Consider the following 25,891-nt stretch of genomic DNA (forward strand, 5'->3'; position numbering starts at 1 on the left):
CCACCTCTTAAATGTTCCACCTCTCGACCCTTGTGTTAGGATCAAATTCCCAACACGCAAACTTTATGGTAAACATCCAAACTAAAACAGTCTTAATATATGAATTTATATAGGTGAAAAAAATCTCAGTAATTAGAAAGGCTGATTTTTTTTCTCTTTTAAAGTTGTACATTTAATAAATAGTGTAAACATTTCTTAACAGGAATAAACCACATTTACCTTCAGCAGGTACTCTTGGGGTTGTATACCAGTTGTCCTTTTAGATATGATCCAAAAGACACCACAGGATGAATTTCCATAGCACAGAATCATAATCTCAATTTGCAGATCAGAAACCTCATCCCAAGATAACAGAGTAAAGTCATCTTTCAAAGACTCAAATTATTGAGTTTTAAGAAAATGATATGCAAAAATCAGAATGTAAAATTTAAACCATCGTAAGGGCTATGGTACTAGTGGTCACATATTTAGCATATTCTCTACATAAAATAGAATTTTATGATATGCTAGATCACCACTAAAAGCTAACTTGGTGAGTATAAGTGATCAACAGAGTAATGAATATGTTTTGTATATTTAATTGCACTCAATGGAGAAGCTTGATAAAATTCTTTTCTAAAACAATGGACAGCCTTGCCAAAAGGGCTGTACTACTGACTTGCTAAACTAAAACGTCTTAGGATTTCACCTTATTGCAAGTCCACAAGTTAACCTGCTAGGCTTGTGAATTCTGCCAGAAGACACAATCCCGCTACGTATAACTCTGTTACTCTCAGCACAAGAGAGTAGCATGAGCTCTATGTTGTGTTGTGGTCCTGCTTTCCCAAGCCCCGTGGGGTGATGCTCAGGGAGATGTTGTGCCCTGTGTTTCTATCACAGCCAAGTCATGATTGTCAGTAAGCCTACCTATTTACCTTGTGGAGAGAGATACTGTCTTTCTTATTCTGTGCACTAACCAGGCTTGTCATTAGGGGAGCTGCACTGTATCTTTCAAGTCTGGAACAAAGGCACACAGTGTCTAAATGGGACCTGTGGAGAATTGTTACCTAATGCCATAAAGTTTTATGACATATATAATAGGTTAGACCCTTAAGAGTCCATCAAACAACTTAAAGAAGAATATCCCCAGTCTTTTCCTCTTGCCGTCATCCTGTAAGTAACCATTAACTTTGGATTTCATGGTAATATTCTCCTGCTTACCTTGATTTCTGTCACTTATGTGGTTTTCTTCTGTCAGTGGGTATTTCAGCTGTTTCCAGGATTTTTGTTGTTATTAGGCCTTGCGGTTAGCACAGACTTCATTGTCTTTAGCATGCATGGATTATTTTTTTTTTTTCATGTTCACATGCATGATTTTTTTAGGGTCATTGGGAATAGGCTTCTGATTTTGATGCTATATAAAGCTTTGGGACAAATTATACAGGGATATACACTGGGCATTTGAGTGGCTGTAGAAATGTCTGTGCTGGTTCTTTTTAAGTTGATTTTAACTACATGCTCTAACCTCATTACTGAGTTATAAAAATTTTCAGTATCAACTTCTCTGTGTATCCTAAGTACAGATCATTCTTAAGTTTTACTTGTGGCTAATATCTCCTGGTTTGTGATTGGCTTTGCTCTTTGTAGGATTTCAATGAACATTTTTTTACTGTAGTTGAATTTCTCATTCTTTTCCTGATATCAGTTACATACTCCTGCCTATCCTTATCTCAAGGATTTCTTCCTATTCTAAAAGTTTTGAAGTTTTGTTTTTAATCCACATTAAATGGAGTTATCTTCTGTAATAGGGATCCCATTTTATTTTCTCCATACAGATAATTAGTTCCAGCATAATTGGCCAGGGCCTTCCCACTGCTGATGAACAGGCCATGTCAATCACTCTCAGGCCTCCATGTGTGTTTGAGCCTGTTTCTGGCCTCTGGTCCATTGTGCTCTGTCACTGCTCTGGTGCCGCACCGTCTTCTTTACCGTGGATGGAGTCTTTGAGAGCAAGTGTCTTTAACTTTCTTTTTCCTCTCGGCTCTTTATTTAGCTGCTTAACCTTTCATAAAATTTAGAATCAACTTGTCAAGTTGTAAGAAAATCCTTTTGTGATTGATATTTGAATTGCACTGAATCTTCTATCAGCTTAGGTGACATTTCAGTCTTCCCCATGAATACGGCATATCTCTCTCGTTCTTCTATATCTCTTAATAAAACTTTGCATTTTCTTCAGGAAGATACTTCACATCTCTTATAAGATTTATTCCTTTGTGCCCTTTGTTCATTCTATTGTTGCTATTGCAAATGGAAGCCTTCAAAACTTTATTTGTAGCTTTGAAGAAGCTTCTCCTGTGGATATTTAAGCCGATAAATAACTTTAGGTCATTTAGTTTTATCAAAGAAAAAATTCCCATCTGCCCTTTTTTCTATGATCTTCTGCTTGTTAATTTGTATTTTTGTTTGTTTATTTATTTAGGGTTATTTTTGCAGTACTGGGGAACCCAGGGGCATTCTGTCTTCAAGCTACGCCCAGCTCGATTTTTTTATTCTTTGAGTTGCAAAGGCCTCAGAGGCTGACTGTGAACTGCAATCTTCCTGTCTCAGCCTCCCTAATGCTGGGATTACAAGCATGTGCCATCATACCCAGCTTCGTGTGTGTGTGTGTGTGTGTGTGTGTGTGTGTGTGTGTGTGTGTGTATTGCGGTACTGGGGATAGAACCCAGGGGCATTCGACCTCCAAGCTACACCCCCAGCCCAATTTTTTTATTCTTTATTTTGAAACAGGGTCTCACTGAGTTGCAAAGGGCCTCACTAAGTAGTAGCTGAGGCTGTCCATGATCCGTGACCTCCAGTCTCAGCCTCCCAAGTGCTGGGATCACAAGCGTGCACCACTACACCTGGCTTATAGTGTGTGTTTTAATTCTTAATTCCTTTCATGAAGCCTTACCACAGACCATTAAACATAAAGATATCTGTATGTATCAGTATAAAAAACAGACAGTAGAAAAGTCCACTTGTATTTATAACTTAATATATCCACATATACTGTGTGTATGGATGCACGTGTATAAAGTTTTGGAAGAGTATACATTTTTTAATAACATTTAGCTTCTAAAAATGAGGACCAAACCTCTGAGATAGAAGGAAGAAAGATATATATATATATATATATATATATATATATATATATATATATATATATACATACACATACATACATACATACACACACATACATACATACATACATACATATATACTTTATATGGCTGGAAAGTTTTGACATGCCACCGTTTTTTTCATTTTCAAGTTACAGTTTTATTAAGTGTAACAGTTGGACTTGGATCAAAATGTTTCAGGAAAATAAGAAAACAAGACTGAAATATTGATAATTATTGAAGCTAGGTGATAGGCCTGTGTGAATTATTATACTTTTTTTCTTTTGTATATATTTTAATTTTTAATTATAAAATTCTTAAAGTTAAACACCGATATATTTTAACCATAATCCAGATCTGAAATAAGCTTTGCAATTCAAACAACCAAGCCATGAATTGGAATATTGAGTGTCCTTATTTATTTATTTATTTATTTATTTATTTATTTATTTATTTTGGTGGTACTGGTGTTCCTGGAAACCCTTTTACCCCTGGGCTACACTCCCAGACCTATTTTTATACTTTTTTAAAATTTGGAAACAGGGTCTCCTAAGCCAGCACGGCTGGCTTCGAACCTGCGCGATCCTCCTGTCTTCGCCTACAAGCGCAGGGATTACAAGCGTGTGCTACCACGCCCGGCTGAGTGTCCTTATTTTTAATGTGTAATTCATGTATCATAAATTCACCTTTCAGTGAAACTAGACCCCTGTTTCACCCTGCACAAAAGTCAACTCAAGATGGATCAGAGACCTAGAAATTTAGACCCAAAACTTTGCAGTTACTAGGAAACACAAGACCAACTCTTTAACATAAAGATACCAAATCCTCAATAAGATCCATAAAGCTCAGGAAATAAAATTGAGAATCAATAAGTTGAATGGCATCAAATTTAAAAAGCTTTTATGCAGCAAAGGAAATAAGAGTCTGAAGAGAGGACCTACAGAATTGGAGAAGGTCTTTGCTAGCTATTCTTCCAATAGACTACTAATATCTAGGCTATTTAAAGAACTAAAGAAAACTTAACACTATAATCCAACCCAATTAAAAAGTGGACAATTGCCCGGGCATATTCAGGCTGAGACAGCAGGATCGCAGGTTTAAGGTCAACCTCGCAATTCATCAAGACCCTACTTCAAAATACAGAATAAAAGGGCTGAGCTTGGTGGTAGAATGCCTCTAAGGTTCGATCTCCAGTACCAACCCAATTAAAAAATGAGCAATTTAACTGAATAGAGACTTCTCAAAACAAGAAATTCAAGTGACCAACAAATATCATTAGCAGTCAGGAAATACAAATCAAAACTATACTGAGATTCCCGCTAACTCCAGTTAGAATGGCAGTTGTCAAGAATACAACAGCCGGGCGTGGTGGCACACGCTTGTAATCCCCGCGCTTGGGAGGCTGAGACAGGAGGATCGCGCAGGTTCGAAGCCAGCCGCGCGCGCTGGCTTAGGAGACCCTGTTTCCAAATAAAAATGTAAAAATAGGTCTGGGAGTGTAGCCTGGAGGTAGAAGGGCTTCCAGGAACCCCAGTACCACAAAAAAAAAAAAAAAAAAAAAAAAAAAGAATACAACAATAGTAAGTGCTGGTGATGATGTGAGGGAAATAAGATTTTTTTTTTTTTTGAAAGTTGAACCAGTGGCATTCTACCTCTTAGCCTACCCCCAGATCTGTTTGTTTTTTATTTATTTTTTATTTTGAAACAGGATCTGACTAAGTTGCTGGAGGTAGTCTCAACCCTGCAATCCTGGCTCAACCTCCCAAGTACTGGGATTATGGGTGTGGGATTACCACTGTGGCCATCTGAAATAGAAATTCTTATACTCTTGGTGGAATTGTTAAATTAGTACAACCATTGTGTTGCCTATGGAGATCAGTATGGCAGTTCCTCAAGATTAGAAATAGAACTCTATGTCCCAGCTGCAGTCCTTTGTATCTTTCCAAAAGGATTACAGTCAGATATATAATGGTACATAGATACCCGTGTAGAGCAGCACAATCCACTGTAGCCAGTTATGAAACCAACCAAGGGGTCTATCAGCAAGTGGGTGGGTTTTTAAAAACTCTTATATAGCCGGACGCGGTGGCGCACACTTGTAATCCCTGCGCTTGGGAGGCTGAGACAGGAGGATCACACAGGTTCGAAGCCAGCCTCAGCTACTTAGTGAGGCTCTCAGCAACTTAGTGAGACCCTGTTTCCAAATAAAATATATAAAAGGGAGTATAGCCTAGAGGTAGAAAGCCTCTGGGTTCCACCCCCAGTACCACACACACACACACACACACACACACACACACACACACAACACTCATATATATACACACGATGGAGTTCTACTCAGCCATAAAGAAAAATAAAAATTATGCCATTTCCAGGAAAATGAATATAACTAGAGGATGTTATGCTAAGTGAGATAACTTGGTCTCAAAAAGTCAAGCGTCATGTGTTTTTGCTCATGTAGAAACTTAGAAGAAAATAGAAAAGAAACTTCTTGAAAATGGAGAGAAACCAATTAAATAGTGAGAGGGTATAAGGGAGAGGAAGGGACAAAGGAGAGCTGAGGGAGAAGACAGACTAGTTTAGATATGAAGGTATCACACCAATCTCACTAGCATGTATCGGAGGAAGAGAGAGTCACCTGGGTGAGGTGATGTATACATATAAGAAGATGTCGCTTCAAATTTCACTATGATGTGTAATTAGATTGCACCAATACAAATATTTAAAAAAAAAATTTAGCCTTCTTTGCCGGGCGTGGTGGCACACGCTTGTAATCCCAGCATTCGGGAGGCGGAGACTGGAGGATCACTGTTCACGGACAGCCTCAGCTACATAGCGAGGCCATTCGCAACTCAATGAAACCCTGCTTCAAAAATAAAAAGACTGAAAAATAGGGCTGGGGGTATAGCTCAGAGGTACACTGCCCCTGGGTCCATCCCCAGTAACACTAACACACACACACACACACACACACACACACACACACACACACACTACCCTTTTAAAGTATACAGTTGGTGGTTGCTGGGATGGTCACAAGATTTTTGCCACTCTCCACACTATTGAGTTCTGGAACATTTCCATTTCCCTCCCCTCACCAACCCACCCCCACACACAAATTTCATTTCAAATAGCAGTCATTGCCCTTGTTCCTCTCTCCCCTATCTTTTATCTACCTCTACGATGACATAGTAATACTTATTTTTTGGTTGAGGAATAATTCATTTTACCACATTCTGTTTATGCATTCATCACTCGATACATATTTAGGTTATTTTTACCTTTTTGGTTACTGTAAAACTTGGTAAATGTAATGCATACACTTTAAAAGGATAAGGAAAGACCTACGTTGCAAAGAAAAAATAAAGGTGGGAGAAAACCAGTGGTTTTTATAAAAGTATTTTGAAAACCATCGCACCCAAAAAGTTAAAAAGTTTTGGAATGTGCACCGTGTACAGTTTTGTTAGAAGAAATCCATTCTGTTGTCAGTTACATAGAAATTGTTTGTATTCTAGATAACATTTGCTCAGCCAGGCCTAGACGTTCAGGGCAGAAGTATGGAATATCTACAGCGGCAGATCTCCAAGGAATGTGGAAGCCTAAAGTCCCAAAATAGGGTAAGTATATCGTCTACTATGAGTTTTAGCTGATTCACATGCAGGTGAGCTGGGCTGGCGGCGCACGCTTGTAATCCCAGCATTCGGAAGACTGAGACAGGAGGATCACGGTTTGTGGACAGCCTTAGCTACTTGGTGAGGCCCTATGCAACTCAGTGAGACTCTGTTTCAAAATAAAGAATAAAAAAATTGGGCTGGGGATATAGCTCCATCCCCAGTACTGCAAAAAAAAAAATAATAATAAATAAATAAATAAATAGGTGAAATCTTCTATTCGTACTTCTCCACATAGTAAAAAATGTATTAGAAAAATTTTAATGCATAAAGTTGCTACAGTATATGCTTATAATCCCTGTTACTTAAATCCATCCAAACTTCTTTGAGTCTGTATTTATATCATATAGGACCAATAAGAATTTGTATATTGTTCATTTAAAGGGCTGTTCTCATTAGCATACCTTTAGCCCAGACCTGGAACTTAACCCTAGTTCTAAATACCTAAAGAATAGAAGACTGCCCTAATCTGAGTTCTTTGCTTACTTACAGACTGGTTCTTATGTCCAGGACTAGAACTAGCTGATACAAATTTGACTATAAGAAACCCACCTTTTAGCTGAGCGTGGTGGCGCACACTTGTAATCCCAGCACTTGGGAGGCTGAGACAGGAGGATCGCACAGGTTCGAAGCCAGCCTCAGCTACTTAGTGAGGCTCTCAGCAACTTAGTGAGACCCTGTTTCCAAATAAAGTATAAAATAGGTCTAGTATAGCCTAGAGGTAGAAAAGCCCCTGGGTTCCACCCCCAGTAGCACCAAAAAAAAAAAAGAACCCACTTTTTTGGGTGATAAGTAGGGTCAAAAGGTATATTTGCCACTGTGATGGCATATTCCTATAATATCCAGTATTTGGAAGGCTGAGACAGGAGGATCACAGGTTTAAGGGCAGCATCAGCAGCATAGGCAATCTAGCAAGATCCTGTTTTCAAATAAAATATAAAATAGGGCTGGGAGTGTAGCTCAGAGATAGAACACCCCGAGTTTAATCTCAAGCAACACACACATGCATGCACACACGCACACACATGCACACACAGAGACTTTCCTAGCCTCAAAGAGCCAGTCTACTTAGAATAGAGAACAAGAGAGGGTGTTTTAAGTGGGGTGGAGAGTGCCTTTTAAGTAATTGTTCAGAGTTTCTGTAGAGCTGAGCAGTAAACATGTGTGTTCTTGTATTAGTTGGTTAGAGCTTCAATAACAAAATACCACAGATTGAGTGGCTAAAACAACAGATATTTATATATTATCTCACAGCTTTGGAAGTAGAAGTCTGAGATCAAGGGGTCAGTATGTTTAGTTTCTTCTAAGTCCTCTCTCCTTGGCTTATGAGTGGCCACCACTCATAAGTTTTCCTCTGCACACACACACAGGCCTAGTGAATATGACCAAATTTCCTCTTATAAGGATACCAGTCAGATGAGTTAAGTCCTGCCCCAGTGTCTTACTTTAAAAAGTCACCTCTTTAAATTCCCTGTCTCCAGATATAGTCATATTCTAGCACGCTAAAGGTTAGGTCCTCAACATAGGGAATTCAGTGGAGGGAGGGCAGGTTAGCCCATTATACTCTTTCCTCTCGTCCCAAACTTCATTCCCCTCTCATTACAAAATATGCCTTCATCCCAACAGCTCGAGTCTTAACCCGTCCCAGCACCTACGCTAACTCCCACAACTTTCCTAAGTAGCATCTCAACCAAGTGTGGGTGAGTTGAGGTGATTCATCTTGAGGTAAATTTTCTCTCCAGATGTGAAACCAGACAAGTGAACTGCGTGTAAAATACAGTGGTGGCAAAGGCATATGACACACATTTTCATCCCAAAAGTGAGAAACTGAAATGGAGGAAAATGTTGTAGGTCCGAAAGAAGTCCAAACCCAAGGAAAATTCCATTAAATTGTAAGGCTTGAGATAAATCTTCTTTGGGTTTCTGCTCTATTCTCCAGGCCCACCGGGATGATGGTCCCACCCCCTCACGGTTAGGTGTGAATTTTACCACCCTAGCTCTGGGCTGCTTTCCCAAGGCCCACTGGACTGAGAAGGCAGCCCTTCCTTCAGGGTCATTCTTCTCTTTTCTTGAAGAATAATGCATGTTCATGGCCACATAGTAGTCTTAGCATGTCCTCCATAATCCCAGAAGTCCTAAAGCCTTTCCCTTTTAGCCCGAGTTGACAACATTTCCTTATTATATGCTTGTCCAGCCACACCCTCGGTATCCTTTCCAGAACTGACTGTGTGTGTGTGTGTGTGTGTGCGCGCGCGCGCACGCTTTATTTTTCTCCTTTTTTTTGTATTATGGTTAAATTGACAATTTTCTACATCTTTAAATTCTGGTTTCATTTTGTTTAACAATTCCCTCTTTATCTCTCTCCTTTAACATGTTACTACCTACAGCAAAAAGAAACTAAGCCACTCTTTAATACTTAGAAAGTTCCTTTGGTGCATATCCCTGTGTATCACTCAAGTCCTACCTTTCAGAAAACGTTAGAATACAAGCCATCCAAGCTCTTTACCACTTTATAGCAAGGATTATTTTTCTTCCAGTATCCAATAACGTATTCCTCACTTCCATTCACGGCCTCACCAAACGAACCTTAAGTCTGTATTTCTGCCATTAGTCTCTTGAAGGATATTTCAGACATGCATCCTAAAAGCTCTTTCAGCTTCTACCCATTACCCCGTTGAAAAGCATTTCCACATTTTTGAGATAATTATTATAGTGGTACCCCGCTTCTTGGCACTAAGGTCTGTATTAGTCAAGGCTCTCCAGAGAAATAGATCCAGTAGGGTGTGTGGATAAGGCTGTTATAAAGAACCAGCTCTTGCCGTAGCAGAGATACAAATCTAAAATTTGCAAGGCAGCCATCAGACTGGAGACCCAGAGAAGACTTGCAGTCTTGGTCCAGAGGCAGCCTGCTAGCAGAACTTAAGCTTGTTTACGGGAAATTGGTGTTTTGTTCTGTTACCAGTTTTACTCCTTCAACTGATGGGATCGGGTCCACCCACATCGTGGGAGGTCCTGTACTTCATTCCTCGTCCATCGATTAAAATGTTACTCTCCAAAAAACATAAAAACATCCAGAATAACATTTGAACAGATATCTGGTCAGTGTCGCGCCACCAAGTAGACACTTGAAATTAGCCGTCATAGTCTAACCGGTTTTCATCTCTTTCCCTTTTAGGCCCCTTTGAAGTCTATCAGACATGTCAGCTTTCAAGATGAGGATGAGATTGTCAGAATAAACCCTCGAGATATTTTAATACGTCGGTATGCAGACTACAGGCATCCTGACATGTGGAGAAACGACCCTGAGAGAGGTGATACTGACTCCAGCATTCACTTCTCTAAACCAGACAGTAAAAAGTCAGACTATCTGCATTCTTGTGGGGATGAGACTAAGTTAAGTTCTCTCAAAGACTCCGTGGTATTTAAAACACAGCCTTCTCCATTAAAAGTGAAGAAGTCAAAACGGAGAAAAGAGGATGGTGAACGTTCTCGCTGTGTACACTGCCAGGAAAGGTTCAATCATGAAGAGAACGGCAGGGGAAAATGCCAGGATGCTCCAGATCCTATCAAGAGATGCATATATCAAGTTAGTTGCATGCTCTGTGCGGAGAGCATGTTGTATCACTGTATGTCGGACTCGGAGGGGGATTTTTCTGATCCCTGTTCGTGTGACACTGGCGATGACAAGTTCTGCTTGCGATGGCTGGCCCTGGTGGCTCTGTCCTTCATTGTACCCTGCATGTGCTGCTATGTCCCTCTGAGAATGTGCCATCGCTGTGGCGAGGCGTGTGGGTGCTGTGGTGGGAAACATAAAGCCGCTGGATGAGGTGGTCCAGTGCCAAAACCAGCGTCAACTCTTGTTTCCAGGAATTAGCTAACTGGGTTTTGTGGAAGCTTTTGGCAAGCACATGGAGTCCGGCCTGGTACCACCGAGTCGCGCGTGGAGGAAGCAGAACTCGCCAGTTCGTGGCGTTTCACAAATGCCGGCCATGCCTGCCTTTTCCTCTTGAGTGCGTGGCATGTTTTGTTACAGGCTGTAGACTATTTGCAGAAGGAAATCATTTCTGGTTATTGACTATAAAAAGTCAGCGTAAAATATGATCCAACTAAAAGGGGTTAATTTCTGGCATTTTTGTATATTTCTGCCTTAGGTGATGGGACTTTTAATGGTTTGGGTTCATGAACTAAAAATAAAAGTGCACTAGGGGACAGTCGATTTCAATCTAAGAAAAGTTAACACTTGGGAATTATAAGAAGTAAAACAAGTGCAACTAAATCATTTATTAGTTGTTTTTTGAAAGCAGTTTTATGTATAAATAACAAATGTTTATATTTAACTAAATGTAAGGTACGAATTATTACATATTAAACTTTTCTTGCCCTTCCTAGTTCTGAAGTAGATATGCATATATCTACTGTCACATTCCATATATTTTGAGTATTTAACTCATCTAGCTAATAATGTTTTTATTCCATGTGAATGATTTGATATTTTCATCCTCATTTCTCTTTGGCTACAGTTTATATTGAGTTATATCTATATATTCTGGTAATCTAAAATCCCTTAAAATATTCTAATAGCCTTGAGTGACCAACTTTTTTTTTTTTAAGTACAGATGTAATTGTCTAATGTTCTGATGGGAAGTAACACTTATTTTTATATAAAAAGATTGAGTAAACAGAAAAATTGAGGGTTTTGTTTTTAGTTGTGCGTGTGTGTGTGTGTGTGTGTGTGTGTGTGTGTGTGTGTGTGTGGTATTCAACCAGCAAGTTGTTTTCTTTCAGAGTTTCCTCCTTCAAAAAATTATATGGCATTTACAAATGTTGCACAAGGCAAAAGGCATAACTGGATAGCGTAAAGCAGTTTCCTCTTGAGATCGTCATTTATCATCCTGCTCAGCCAGAACACGTTCAGCTGTGTTACTAATTTTTTAGCTTAATCCTCAATGCTTACTGTCCACATAACAATGATACTTTTCCTCAGTTGTATTTTATTTTTACTTAAGCTGGCCAAAAGCAAAATTATTTTATGTTAAAAATGTATGCTAACTATCCAAGAAAGGTATTTAACCCAACATTGTGAATGAAATATTGTGTGCACAAAAATTTATTTCTTTTGCAGAACATTGTGTTACTGAGTGTTTAATTAACAGAATAGTATGATATGTGTTCCAACAAAACCATTTAAACCACCTTGGAGTCAAATTGTCTTTTTTTTCCTAAGTATTACATCAAATGCTAATAACCAAGTAAGGAATTCTTTGAGAACATTCCCTTAGAGGAATAAGGTTGGGAAGCGTGCCTTTGTTTTTTTTTTTTTTTTTTTTAATTAATAGCATGAAGTGTCAGAGTTGATAGAAATTAAAGCCACACTACCATTTGAAGCTCATTTTCTATGCAGGTTTTTAATGTCATTTATGTATCATAATATCAAACCCTAGCTTATGTTAGCTTTCCTCTTTTGCCCCAGATCAAATGAACAATGTATATAACACTATCTGTCTGTAAAGTACTTTTTTTTAAGAAAGCATTTATATTTATATGATAGCTTGAACTGACAGCATTGTGTATATAGCTCATCTTGAAGTATTATTTCACATTGAAAAGAAGAAAAATATATTGATAGCTATAGACGTTACGAAGAAGAGGTTATTTCTAGTTTTGTACTTAATCTTAATTGGATGAGCCGGATCCAAACACGGCCCGCGGCAGCAGTTTCCAGTCTTATTTTTACAGTTTATATATGTGAATGCTGCCGCCCCAGATGATTCTCATCCCTGAAGTTTTCAGCAAAACTGGTTTCCTAGAATAGACTGTTAACTTTCAAAATTCCTTTTTACTGGTGAAATGGAAATACTGACTTTCCTTGAATGAATTTTCATATTTGTAAGTGCTGAGTTTATAATTCAGGTTTGAGCAAGGTGTGAATAACTGAAGAAAATAACTTGCTGGCTCTATAGGAAAGCGCTGTGGAAATTATCTGTGTATAATACTTCTAAGAAGAACAAATTTAATCATTTCTTCTGCTAAGCACTAATCCGTATAGTGCATCTCCTGGTTCTGTACTGTATTTTATACGTGACATATATGCTTTAATATTTTAATGTCTGTGCATTAATATTTTCAGTTTGTTTAACCACTTTGCTGCTAAGGTTTTGCCATCCCATCCCCCTTTTTTCCTTTACAATTCTAAACAAGTTTCTTCATTAAAAACTATGGTGATGAAATGGTTTTTATTTCACCTTGGATCTTTATCATTAACATACCAAATTTCCGAATCAGTCTAGAAAACTGATAATGTTATCTGAAACTTACGTGGAAATTTTTTCTTGAGTAAATGAAAACTCTTGTGTGGAAACAAATGGGTGTTTGAAATCTCTATTCTCAGACATGTATAGGTAATGCAGAAACATTTTCTCATTCTCTGTACAGATTTGGCACTGCCATTTGGCATTTCTGCTAAACCTTTTCTGGTTTTTTTTTTTTTTTCCTTTTATCAGATTGTGTAAGCAAATGGCTCAACAAAACTGTTAACTATTTAAAATGAGCTGATCTAAATGGCGTGAAAAAAGGAATGTAGACTGATGAGCTTGTCTTGTTCAGAACTGATTATTCTCAAGTGATATTTCCCCTGGCTTGAAAGGGGAATCCTTTGATTTCTGGAGAAATACACGCGTGGAGCTTCAGCTGGATGATTTCCAGACAGAGGAGCTGGCACTGGGCATCCAACAGCGTTCCTCACTCTTACAGGCAAGGGCTATGCGAGCGGGGGCCGCCTCCTTCCTACCAGGGAGCCAGGAGTGAGAAACATCTCAAGGAAACAGAAAAATGATTCTTCTCTCTAATGAATTTCATTGGTTGCTGAGAGATCTTAAGCACTTTTTTCTTACATACCCTGTTTTAAAATATTTATTGGTATTTGGAACTGGCAATTAGACTTACTGGGTATGCAGAAGCATTTTTAAGAACCAGTTCCTTTAATTTGCAAAAGCCATTACCAAAATGGTATTTTTCTTCCCATTGCCAGTCAGGGAGACTTTTTTAAAAAATCATATGAACATAACCACTTGTATTTTATCATGGCAACTTTAAAGGGATTGTGTGTATATGTTTCTGAGACGATGATAGGGCGGGGGTTAAAATTCAAAGGGAAAAACTTGAAACTACCTATTTTCATTGGTTATTCAGCAGTGCCTAAAATGAACTTTTGAAGTCATACAAATGCACTTTCAATTCATGTGTATAGTGCCATCTGATATCTTGGGTAAGTCTTGCTTTTTCTTTTTTCTCTCCCCTTTCCCTTAACTGAATGGCACAAAGGTATTTCTTAATATTCGTGTAACTATCCAGAGTGCAAAAAACGTTCTTTCCTTTGGATGGCCAGTGTAAAAAAAAAAAAAAAATTTTTTTTTTTTTTTTTTTTTTTTTTTTTTTTGGTGGTACTGGGGATGGAACCCAGAGGCTTTCTACCTCCGGGCTATACTCCCAGACCTTTTTTATATTTTATTTGGAAACAGGGTCTCACTAAGTTGCTGAAAGCTTCATTAAGTAGCTGAGGCTGGCTTCGAACCCGTGCGATCCTCCTGTCTCAGCCTCCCAAGCGCAGGGATTACAAGCGTGCGCCACCACGCCCGGCCTCAGTGTAAAAAATTTTAAGGTGGATTTTTCTGTTGAAATTTACTTAGGCTTATGATCACACTTGGAATATATAACTTGGAATTAGGTATTTGAGATAAAGTTTTTAATTGTAGCCCAAAGGTGCATAAAGCAAGTGTAACCTTTTTCTGTGTAAAAGTTTGAAAACTGTAATATTACCTGGAAAAAGCAGATTCGTCACTAAATATTTTCATTCTTGGTTTGACCTCCAGGATCACATTTCTAAGTCTAAGGGAAGCACTAGAAACCTGCATCATCATCATCATCATCATCATCATTATTGCACTTAAAACAATGTCTGTAAATCATGGTAATGGCACCATAAGGTGTTTTGCAGTCAAACTAAAATATATACATATATTTTTTTTAAAGAACCGGAATTGATTTATATAAACCAAAAGAAAAAAAGGGCTTCAAGGTACCGTTTGCCTAGCAGCCAGGTGGTTATAAAACTTTCATATGCTTTGGTACACTGAAATGTTAGCCATTGTTCCTGAACGCTTCTTAAATTGCATAAGTCGTTAGTTCTGAATTTTTTCAAGAATAACCTAGTTGAAAAGCCTTTGTATTAAAGATACACTTAGATTTTTGTGGACATTTCTAGTGTGTAGTGTCATTTGCGTTGTTTCTCTTGACTTCAAAAGTGCCTCACTTGTGTATTACTTCCATTAAGAGCTTGACTACATTTTTCTAATGAGCAATGGAAAAAACTGTTTTAACACATGTCATCATGTATCTTCTCAGATATAGTTAACTGGGTTGGTAGTTTTGAGTATACAATGTAAATATGCATATACAAGTTTGTAACTGTTCATTACAATACCCATGTAATTGGACATATCAGATGATATCACAAGAATTTGTTTTAATGGTCTCCCCTTGAATTACCTGATTAAACCTATCATGAAGTATGAAAGGACTTTTTCTTACTTGTTTAGAGCTATCAAATTATCACATAGGAGAGAATTACTGGAGACAAATATAGATGGATGGGAACTTTTAATCAGAATTTTTTTATTATTTTCTTTTCTTTTTACTGGGGATTGACCCCAGGGGCATTGTACTTTTGAGTTATACCCCCAGACTTTTTTATTTTTGTTTTAGAAATAGGGTCTCACCAAGTTGCCGAGGCTGGTCTTGAATTCAGCCCTCCTGTCTCGGCCTCTCAAGAACTGGGATTACAGGCATGTGCCTGACCTTGTTTCATCCTTTAAAAGTATATTTTAAACTGAAAGTTTACGTATAGTCTATCTTAATGACTTGCATCAGCTCTTTTTTCTTTTTCTTCTTTCAGTACATTATACTTGTTATTTTGGGAGAAAAAACGTTGCAGTCTGGAATAAGCACCTTCGGTGAAACGTGTGGATGTTGAACCCAAGTTAGTGTTTGTATGTGTAGGTGTGTGTTCTAGTCAGGTGCACATATAATATAAACAAAATATAGGAAGAGGTGTTAGGTAACTACTTTAAAGTCGGTGTGTTTCCACCAGAATACCTTTTGTATTACTAGTTACTGTTGTATCATCTAAAGAGTCAAGAATTAACTATACTCTTACATGAATTATAAGATGTAGTCTTATGTGCTTATTTATGGGTTTTTAGTAATTTGCTTTTTATTCTTCACATCAAATTAATACCCCCAAGTATGTGAATAGTTTTCATATCAAAGAAATTAAAACCAGGGTTCCTCATTGGCCATCCCAGTGTCATGCACCAGTGCTCCTTGAGAAAAGTTCCCTATTAGTATGAAAGTTGTACTTGGTTACGTTAAAACTGCAAACCTTAGAGCTGTTGGTTTTTAGAGACCTTTAAGTGATGGCTAAAGAAAACTTCATAATAAAAGTCTAACAAAATTATAGTTGAAATAGTGTGTTTTTCAATGTAATGTATTTTATACTTGATCACCTTTAATCCTCAGATAACCCTATAATGTATTATCTTCCTCACTTTTTTTTTTTAACTTATTTACTTTGTGGTACTAGAGATTTAACCCAGGGACATTCCACTTCCAGCCATTTCCAGCCCTTTTTTTTTTTTTTTTTGAAATGTTCTTGCTAAGTTTCTGAAGGTCTCACTAAATCACTGATACTGACCTCAAATCTGCCCAAGGACCGGGACTGTAAGTGTGCGCTACCACACCTGGCTTCTTCCTATTTTACGAAAGAGAAGATATCAGCCTCAAGAGGTTAAAAAATATCCCAAGTGTCCATCCAAGTGAAGATGTTGAATGGAAATGGAAACACAGTACAGAAACAAGGACAATCAGGTTTAAAGAAATAAAATTGTTAAACAAATGACTTTGCTTCCATCTTCAGTATTTTGGGAAGGGAGTTCTCAGGCTAATTATTTAATTAATTCATCCAGCATTACATGTCCTATCACCAAGTTGCAGAACATACTTTATTTTTAGACACACTTAGAAAATTGGCAAAAATTGACTTTTGGGGGCCCTGAACCAAATTTTAGTGAGTTTGAAAGGGTTGGTTATAGATATACTTCTGATCTCAATGAAGTTAGGAAACAAAACATATTTTGAATATGTAAGAAACATTAAAAAAAAATTGCAAGCCAGGGGTGGTGGCGTACATTTGTTATCTCAGCATTTAGGAGGATCGCTAACAGCCCCAGCGACTACTTAGTGAGGCTCTGCAACTCAGATCCTGTCCCTGTTTTGAAAATAAAGAATAAAAAAAATAGGGCTGGGGGTATAGCTCAGAAGTAGAATGCCCCTGGGCTTCATCCCCAGTACCTCAAAGAAAATGCAAAAAAAACCCTCATGATTCACTGGGGAACCAATAAAAATAATATTATTATTTAAACCAGAGTAAACAACAGTTACCAGATTATCAAATATCAAAATATGTCAGATGCAGCCAATGTAGTACTTAGAAATGTGTAGATTTAAAGTTTAATTTTAAAAAAGGAAGTCAAGCCGGGCGTGGTGGCGCATGTTTGTAATCCCCTCGCTTGGGAGGCGGAGACAGGAGGATCCCGCAGGTTTGAAGCCAGCCACACTGGCTTAAAAGACCCTGTTTCCAAATAAAAAAGTATAAAATAGGTCTGGGAGTGTAGCCCGGAGGTAGGTTTTCCAGGAACCCCAGTACCACCCAAAAAAAAAAAAAAAAGTCAAAAGTAACAGCTGCTTACAGAGTCAGTTATAGTTGGAAAAAAAGTAGCTTCATAAAATTCAAAGAAAGGCACCAGGTGTTGTGGTGCACACCTGTAATCCCAATGGCTGAAACAAGAGGATTGTAGGTTTGAGGTCAGCCTCAGCATCTTAGCAAGACCCAGTTTCAGAATAAAAAATGTTTGAAAAGGTTGGGGTGTAACTTAGAGGTAAAATGCCCCTGAGTTCAATTTATAGTACTGGGGGGGGGTGTAAAATTAGAATGTATTGAACTAGAAGATAAGCATAAAATATGGATAAACAGAGCCAAGACGTGTTGGTTTTGAAAAGATGAATAAAAATGATAAACCTTTGACAAGATTGATCAAGTAACCAAGGACAAATAAACAGGATCGGAGTTGTATGTTTCTTTTTTGGGGGGTGGTACTGGAAGCCCTTTTACCTCCGGGCTACACTCCCAGACCTATTTTATACTTTTTAATTTTTGGAAACTGTCTCTTAAACCAGCATGGCTGGCTTCAATCCTCCTATCTCCACCTCCCAAGGGCAGGGATTACAAGCGTGCCTCACCACGCCCGGCTTGAAATGTATTTTGATGGATATAAAACCCCGATCCTAGCCAGGCGTGGTGGCACACGCTTGTAATCCCTGCGCTTGGGAGGCGGAGACAGGAGGATTCCACAGGTTTGAAGCCAGCTGCGCTGGCTTAAGAGACCCTGTTTCGGCCTCCGAGGCCGGATGGAAGCCTGCCAAGGGGTGAGGCGTGAGGCTGGGCCGGGGCCAGTGAAACCGGGATCGGAGCCTGCTGTGAGGCAAGGCAGGTGCTGGGGCTTTCGAGGCCAGGATCAGAGCCTGCTGAGGGGTTAGGCTGGTGTGGGGGCCAGCAAAGCCAGGATCGGGGGGCCTGTCAAGAGGAAAGGCCAGTGCTGGTCCCAGAAAGGCCGGGGTCAGAGTCTACCGGGTGGCCAAGCCAGCACAGGGGCCTTCAGGAGTGGGATCGGGACTTGCAATGCAGCATACACACAGAAATATCACAGAAAATTAAAAAAATCAGATGCTTTCCCTAATATGCAAAAACTTGGAAGAAATGGGTATTAGGAGGAGATCTAGTTGAAGAAAGGGCCCTATGGAGGAGCAATTAAGGTGACCAATCAGAGGGGATGGGATGGGGGAAGAGGGAATCTCTTTAAAGCACATGATGTATGTAAACAAATATATCAGAGTTAATCACTAAATCAAGCCTGGGATCGAGGGAGGGGGAGGGAATGGGATGGGGATAGGATTAAGGCTAATTGGATGGTGTGTGCTTGTATATCCTTGCAAGTCTTGTATTTCATTGTGATGTTTGACTACAATGCACCAATAAAATATATATATAATTATATATATATATGTACATACACACACACACATATATATATATATATATATATATATATATATGACTCTGTTTCCATAAAAATTTATAAAATAGGTCCGGGAGTGTAGCCCGGGAGTAGAAGGGTTTCCAGGAACCCCAGTGCCACAAACAAACAAACAAAAAACCCCAAACATTTCAAGAACAAGGTGAGAGGAAGACTTGTTCAGATACACACAAGCTGGAAGGATCCATCACCATCAGACCCACACCATAATACACGTGAAAAGAAGTCTTCCAGCTAGGAGGAAATGATACCAGATAGAAATCTAGATCTAAGCAAAGAAGCAAAAGAGTGCCAGAGGCATTGACTACATGATCCAATACTTTATTCATATTTAATTTTTTTAAAAAAGAATATTAACTCACCAAAATTACAAAACAGTGCAGAATGGTTTATGACTTGTAGAATCATGACAGGAATAGCACAAAGGCTGGAAGGGGGATGTAGAATAGTAGATTCTTAAACTACATGTGAAACATTAGGACATCACCTGAAGGTAAGCTGGTGGATATTTATACTGTAAACACTAAAATCACAAGACAGTTATGCACAATCTCCATGCACAAAGGAGAGAGCCTTGATAGAACTTGGCCCTCCTCACAGCCTCAGGACCTCACTCTGCATTAAAAATAAAAGCACTCAGTAAGGCGTCTTCTGAAACAAAGATACTATCCCTCCTTGGCGCCCATCAATACAAGTAAACCAGGTTTTGAAATTATTATTTTCTTGGGGCTCCCCCCCCCATTAATCACAGGAAAAGGAAAGTCGGTAGAAGATTCCTGTCTTGTCCAGAGCTGCCCTTTCGTGTGCATATCAAATCCTCTAAAAAAAAAAAAAAACAATTTTCCCTTGGCTAGGGATCAGATGTTATTTAAACATAGTTTATCTTTCAGCCCCAAGGGGTCCTCTTCATTTTGATTTGGTATCTCTCCTTAGAAGTCATTAAATGTTTGCTGAAAAAGCGAATGATTGACTAAGGGCTACTTAAATCATGTGGAAACAGTCTGAATTGAGATGGGAGGGTCGCCCCTACTTTCTCACCCCGCCTTCAGAACTCTTGCCCAGACTGTGGCACCTGATGATGCTTTTGCCTGCCTGCCTTCCAGCTACATCATCACACTCTGCTACTTCTGTTCTGCCATTTTATCCTGGCCTCAAGTCATAGGTTGGCTATACACACGTCTGATTAGTTTATTCATCAAATATTTCTGCCTGTTCTTCACACACCGTGGGCCAAGAGAGCTGTCATTCCCGACCCCCAACACTGGATAAAAAGCCTATTCATGACCTAAATTAGCTACCCATTTTTAAGAGTCTTTACTCTGAAGAACGTCTGAACAGATTTTTAAAGGACTAAAGGAGGTGAGGGTTATATAACCAAATGTCTTCTGTTAAATGCTCTCTCTAGAAAAACTTACTTTTCTCCCGAATAGCATGCAAATAGTGATGTTGGCAAAAACAAATTCAGACTTAGATTTGTTGGGCTCCATTTGGCGAATTGCCGTGGCTTATAAGTATCAACTAGGTTGGCACTCCTGAAGAAAACGTTAATAGGCGATAAGAGACGTGGTATTGGACAAAAGATTTGACAAAGTTATTGCAGTTTTTATATGTATAAATGAATCGTTGAGACAAAACGAAGTAGGAAATGTTTACCACCTTTCGTCTGTCACAGCCTGACGACTCATAACATTAAACATAGTACGAAGGGGGAACGGAGAAAAGAAGTCGAGACAGACGGTCGCGATTGTGCGTGGGGAAAGCAGATGAAGACGGATGGATGGCCTGTGGTCTGCAATCTTTCCTCGTCGACTCCTCATCTCTAACCACCAGTGGATGCTGGAGTCCCCCAGATTCCATTCCTGGGTATCTTTGCTTCCTCTCCGTGCTGAGGAAATTTCACTGGCTTCAGGGGCATCAGCAGCCAACTAAGTGCCAACAAAACGCCTCTCATTCTGGCCCAGATATTTCTCGAGAAACAGGTTCCAGTTGCCAGCGGATATATCCAACCTGCTATCTTTTCAGTAGAGCAAGGGTTGTCAAGCTACAGCCTGGGAGGCAAAGCAGACCTGTTTCTCATTCAGCCTGCGAGGTAAGAATGGTATTTGCGTGTTTCTGAGGTTTGAAAAATCAAAAGACTTTAGATTTCATGATGTGAAAATTGTCTGAGATTCAGATCTCAGTGTCCATAGCTCAGTGTTCTGAGGACACAGCCGTACGTGCTTGTATTGGCTGGGGCTACCTTCGTGCTTTGGTGGCAGAGCTGAGGCATGACACAACCTAAAACATTTACTATCTGGCCTGCAGAGAACACATTCGTCAGCTGGGTGTTTGTCAGCCAGGCGTGGTGGTATGCACTTGCAGGCTTGAGGTCAATCTCGGCTACTTGGCGAGTCCCTTGGCAACTGAGTGAGACCCTGTTTCAAAAACAAAAGCAAAAACAGGCGGGGTATGTAACTCAGGTAGTACCCTAGTACGCGAGTACAATCCCCAGTACCACCCCCAAAATAAAAAGAACAAGTTCGTCCTCATTCTAGAGTACAACCCAAGTAGTGCTGTGTTACTTTTGAGGCCTAATAGACAAGCAGCTTCTGCTTATTAACTGGAATCGTCAACTTTGAAGGCTTCAGCATCCATAGAAGCAGTCGGAGTGCAACCAGCTGACATGGAGCGTCCCTGAGACTTCTGGGGAGAGAGCTGCTCCAGTCCCCACCCCACGGCCAGGTCAGCAGAGAGGCCCCAGCCAGACTGCCAGGCTGGGCCCTCCCTGGATCCTAGACCCACAGAAACCGGGAGCAACAGTAACACGTCTGCTGATGCTGTCAGGGAGGGACTGCACGCTGGGGGTGATTTGTTATGCCTCCAACTGAGATGCTACCGTGACTTTTCCCTGGGGCTGTGACAGTCTGTTTCCTGGCTCCCCTAAATCCACCTGGACGGGGTTGAGCTGCCAATCAACTGCCCGTTCCCTCCTCTGAAAGAGCGTTGTATGACCCCATCCTTGACATGCCTTTCTGTAGGTGAAGCATAAATAGGTCCTTGCTCCTTTATTTGGTTGGCTCCAGCCGGGGGAACTGTGAGTGGATATGACTTGTAAACAGGCACGTTCTGGAAGCTTCCCTCGTGGTTTCTGCGTGAGCAGACACACAGGGCTCTTGTACAGACCCCTGCTCTCCCGTGCAAAACCTCAGCATCGCAGAGCTGCCGAGCCTCACCTCACCCACCGCGTGGCTGCGAGCCGCCGCCGCCCTTAGCGTGGCCTAGGGTTCCTTTATAATCTGGTCTCTTGACTCCTGCTGCCCCATCTCTTCAGCAGGCCCATGTCCTTAAGCCCTTTGCACATGCTGTTCCGTCTTCCTGGAATGCTCTTGGCCGCCTATTAAACTGTACGTGCTCAGGTGCGTGATTGGAGCACACCCGTAATCCAAGTACTCGGAAGGCTAAACAGACAGGAGGACTGCAGGTCCAAGACCAGCCCAGCAACTTAGCAAGATTCTTAAACCTAGTGATAACCTGTTTCAAAACAAAAACTAAAAAGAGATTGGGGTCTAGCTTGGAGTTAGAATACTGCTTGAGGTCAATTCTCAGTACCATAAAACAACAAATATGGATACTCACAGCAATGCATATGTACAAAACTTCCCTGAAGCCTTTTGAAGCCTCTTCCAATATCCTCCATCAGTGTCTCCCAGACTTGCTTACAGGCCAGGGAGCATCTGTCTCTATGTGGTGATGACTGCTTGTCAATCTGAGTGGCCTGCTCGATTCTAATCCCCCGGTAGACTGAGAATGTGTCTTCACCGTGTTGCCATCTCATCCGCTGGTCCTGATACAATGGCCAGTACTGAAGATTACCCCCGAAATGTTTTTTGAACAAATGCTGGAGCCAGAGGAGCTGTGGCAGCGAGGGATAGTATAAATTTGGGGTAAATCCTGCTCGGAACATCTCACATTTCTTGCCTTCCGCATTTTTCTGCAGAACAAATTAAAATGACATCAAGGGCAAAGTTGAAGGACAAAGAAGTCACAAAAAGTCATAGCGAAAATTACTGTGATCGTGAGATTTCCCTCGTTTTGTGTGGGGGAAGGATACTGGGGATTTAACCCAAGGGTGTTCTACCTCCGAGCTGCATCCCCAGCCCTTTTGATTTTGAAACAGAGTCTTGATAAGTTACTGTGTGCTGGCCTGGAACCTACAATCCTTCTGTCTCAGGATTCCGGGCACAGGTGAGTAGCGCCGTGCCTAGCTGGATGGAGCTCAGCTTGTTCAAGCACCACTATACTGCCTTTCCTCTCCTCCTCTTTGCCCAACAGTCCTTTTATTTTTGTTGTTGTTGTTGTTTTGGCAATGCTAGGGATTAACCTAGGGCCTTACCCATGCTGGGCAAGCACTCTGCCGCTGAGCAAACCCCACCCCATGGAATAGTCTTTTTGTCTCCAATTCCATAAACATTAAATTTCAGGCAATCACCCAAATTTCAATACCCTAGCACACCTCAAAGAACTGCCCTGGGTCCCTGCCTGAGCAGACAATTCTGATTCACCCAGAGGGCGTCGCCACTGGAGTCTGAGGGCAGGTTCAAAGTGAGCAGGTAGGAGGATGCCTGTGTGGCCCGGCCCCTACCTAGGAGGGTGGAGATGAGAGAGGACTGGGTCTCCTCCAGCCCTTCGCGTCCACAGAACGGCGACTGAGCCGCAGGCCACTTATGAGCTATGGAGACTGCTGGGCCGCAGAATTGGATTATCATGTTTAGCACGACAGTGACCTACTGAGCAACCTAAGGCGAGCCTTAAATTTTCTGTTCATTTCTTTAAAAACCCACCTCAAGCTGGGCGTGGTGGCGCACGCTTGTAATCCCCGCGCTTGGGAGGCGGAGACAGGAGGATCGCGCAGGTTAGAAGCCAGCCGCGCTGGCTTAAGAGACCCTGTTTCCAAATAAAAATATAAAATAGGTCTGGGAGTGTAGCCTGGAGGTAGAAGGGTTTCCAGAAACCCCAGTGCCACACAAAAAATAAATAAAATAAAATAAAATAAATTTAAAAAAACCCACCTCAAAGTAACATAGCAACTACCAGAAACTGTGAGTGTTACCTGGATATGTCCTTGTTTTATTCCAGTGCAATCCCTTGCTCTTATTCCTCTAGCTAGCTCTTCGGGCCTCAGCAAGAAAAGTGGTTTGGTAGTAACTGAGAACTAATGTTCTCGTAAACCTTGGCGAGTCTAAGATTTCATAATGGACTTAGCAGCTGCAGGGTTTTGATGATGTGCCCAGAAACACAAATCACAATTGGACCAAGGCTGTGAATGCACTGGTTTTGAAATAAGGATGGATAGGAGAGGTGATGAAATTTTGGTGAGGATAAAATAAAATGCCGGATGTGAACATGCTTTAAAAATGTTCATGCGTTTTACACAGAGACCCACCCATATCGCAGAGCAAAACGCCACATTCAATAACCTCGTATCTCCTTAACAAAACTGTTGATTATTTAAAACAGGTTCTATTGAGGGTGGTGTAAGGAACAGTCTTCACACGGCTCCCGGTCTCCCGCCCCTGCCCCACCCATCACCATGTGACATGTAGAAACCCAGTTTAGATGAGAAAAGCAGAGCAGGGGAGAACTGGGGAGAATCCCGGGAGGTAGAAGGGTTTCCAGAAACCCCAGTACCACACACACAAAAAAATGAAATAAAATAAAATAAAATAATTTTAAAAAATGTGGACCAGGGCTCACGAAAAGAGATACGGAGGCGCCCCTCCCGGCTGAGCCAGAGAACTCCACGCGTGCTATCTGGAAATTAAAACACTGGTTTGGCAATACTTACTGCCTGTGCACCAGCCCCCCAAGCTCACCCCAAAGTGACCCCTGACAATTGCTGGGCCAGGGCGAGCTCGTCTCCATTGCTGTTTTAGGAACCCCCTCTTCCCGGCCCGGGTTTTGCTTAGACTCTAATGGGAAAGTTCCAACATGGTGGCTTTGGTTGGTGCAGGTGCATCCAGCTGTGGATTCAGAAGAGAGCAGCGATCACCGCAAAGGCAGGGACACGAGGAGGGAGGTATACAGAGTCATCTGGAGCCTGCTGCAGGGACACCGTTCCCACTCCCAGGAATGGCTCCCCACAGCACGCTCTCTGGAGCGTGGCTCTTCCTTCTGACCAGCCTCCTCCTTTAGCGCTGTTTGTTTGTGGTGCTAAGGGTTGAACCCGGGGCATTGGGCCACCAATCTACACCCACAGCTCTTTTTTTCTTTTTTTTTTTCAGTGCTGGGGATGGAACCCAGGGTCATTCTACCTCCAAGCTACACTCCCAGCCCCAGCCCTATTTTTTCTTCTTTGAGACAGGGTCTCACTGAGTTGCAAAGGGCCTCACTAAGTAGGGGAGGCTGTTCAGGCAGAAATCCTAAAGTCTCAGCCTCCCAAATGCTGGGATTACAAGCAATTTGCCACTAGGCCTGGCTAACAATCAGGGTTTGCTTTAAGTATCTAATTGACTTCAATTTGGAGATTGAACTTGCATAATTTGAATTACAATTATAATTTTGTCATTTGTAAACTCCAGTAAACTATGCCAAATTTTTATTTGAACCAGCAAAATCTATATCATTCTTATCAGAGTCACAGATTTTATCTTGAATGTGAGGATTTTCTAAGAGTACTAATTAAAATGGAGTAATTTAAACTCCTTAAAATATCTCATGTTTTAGAGTTCAGTTATTTAATTGCAAAGGGCCTCACTAAGTAGCTGCAGCTGTCCAAGAACTGTGATCCTTCTGTCTCAGCCTCCCAAATGCTGGGATTACAAGCATGCGCCACCACCCTGGCTCCTTTTTTATTTGTTATTTTGAAACAGAGTTTCACTAAATTGCTGAGGGT

The 25,891-nt window shown here is 40.7% G+C and overlaps 1 protein-coding gene across 1 annotated transcript in view; it reads left to right on the forward strand.

The window, feature by feature from the left end:
* SPRED1 (sprouty related EVH1 domain containing 1) overlaps nt 1-10,640 on the forward strand; it is a gene marked incomplete at both ends in the record, with an annotated part of 70,224 nt that extends 59,584 nt beyond the window's left edge. Inside the window, 2 exons of the mRNA XM_080707579.1 lie at nt 6,659-6,760; nt 9,990-10,640. Coding sequence (XP_080563705.1) covers nt 6,659-6,760; nt 9,990-10,640 — 753 coding nt within the window. The remainder of the gene's footprint in view (nt 1-6,658; nt 6,761-9,989) is intronic.
* Between the last annotated feature and the right edge of the window lie 15,251 nt (nt 10,641-25,891).

Source organism: Muscardinus avellanarius (genome assembly GCF_963383645.1).
Source record: "Muscardinus avellanarius genome assembly, chromosome: 12".
Taxonomy (NCBI): Eukaryota; Metazoa; Chordata; class Mammalia; order Rodentia; family Gliridae; genus Muscardinus; species Muscardinus avellanarius.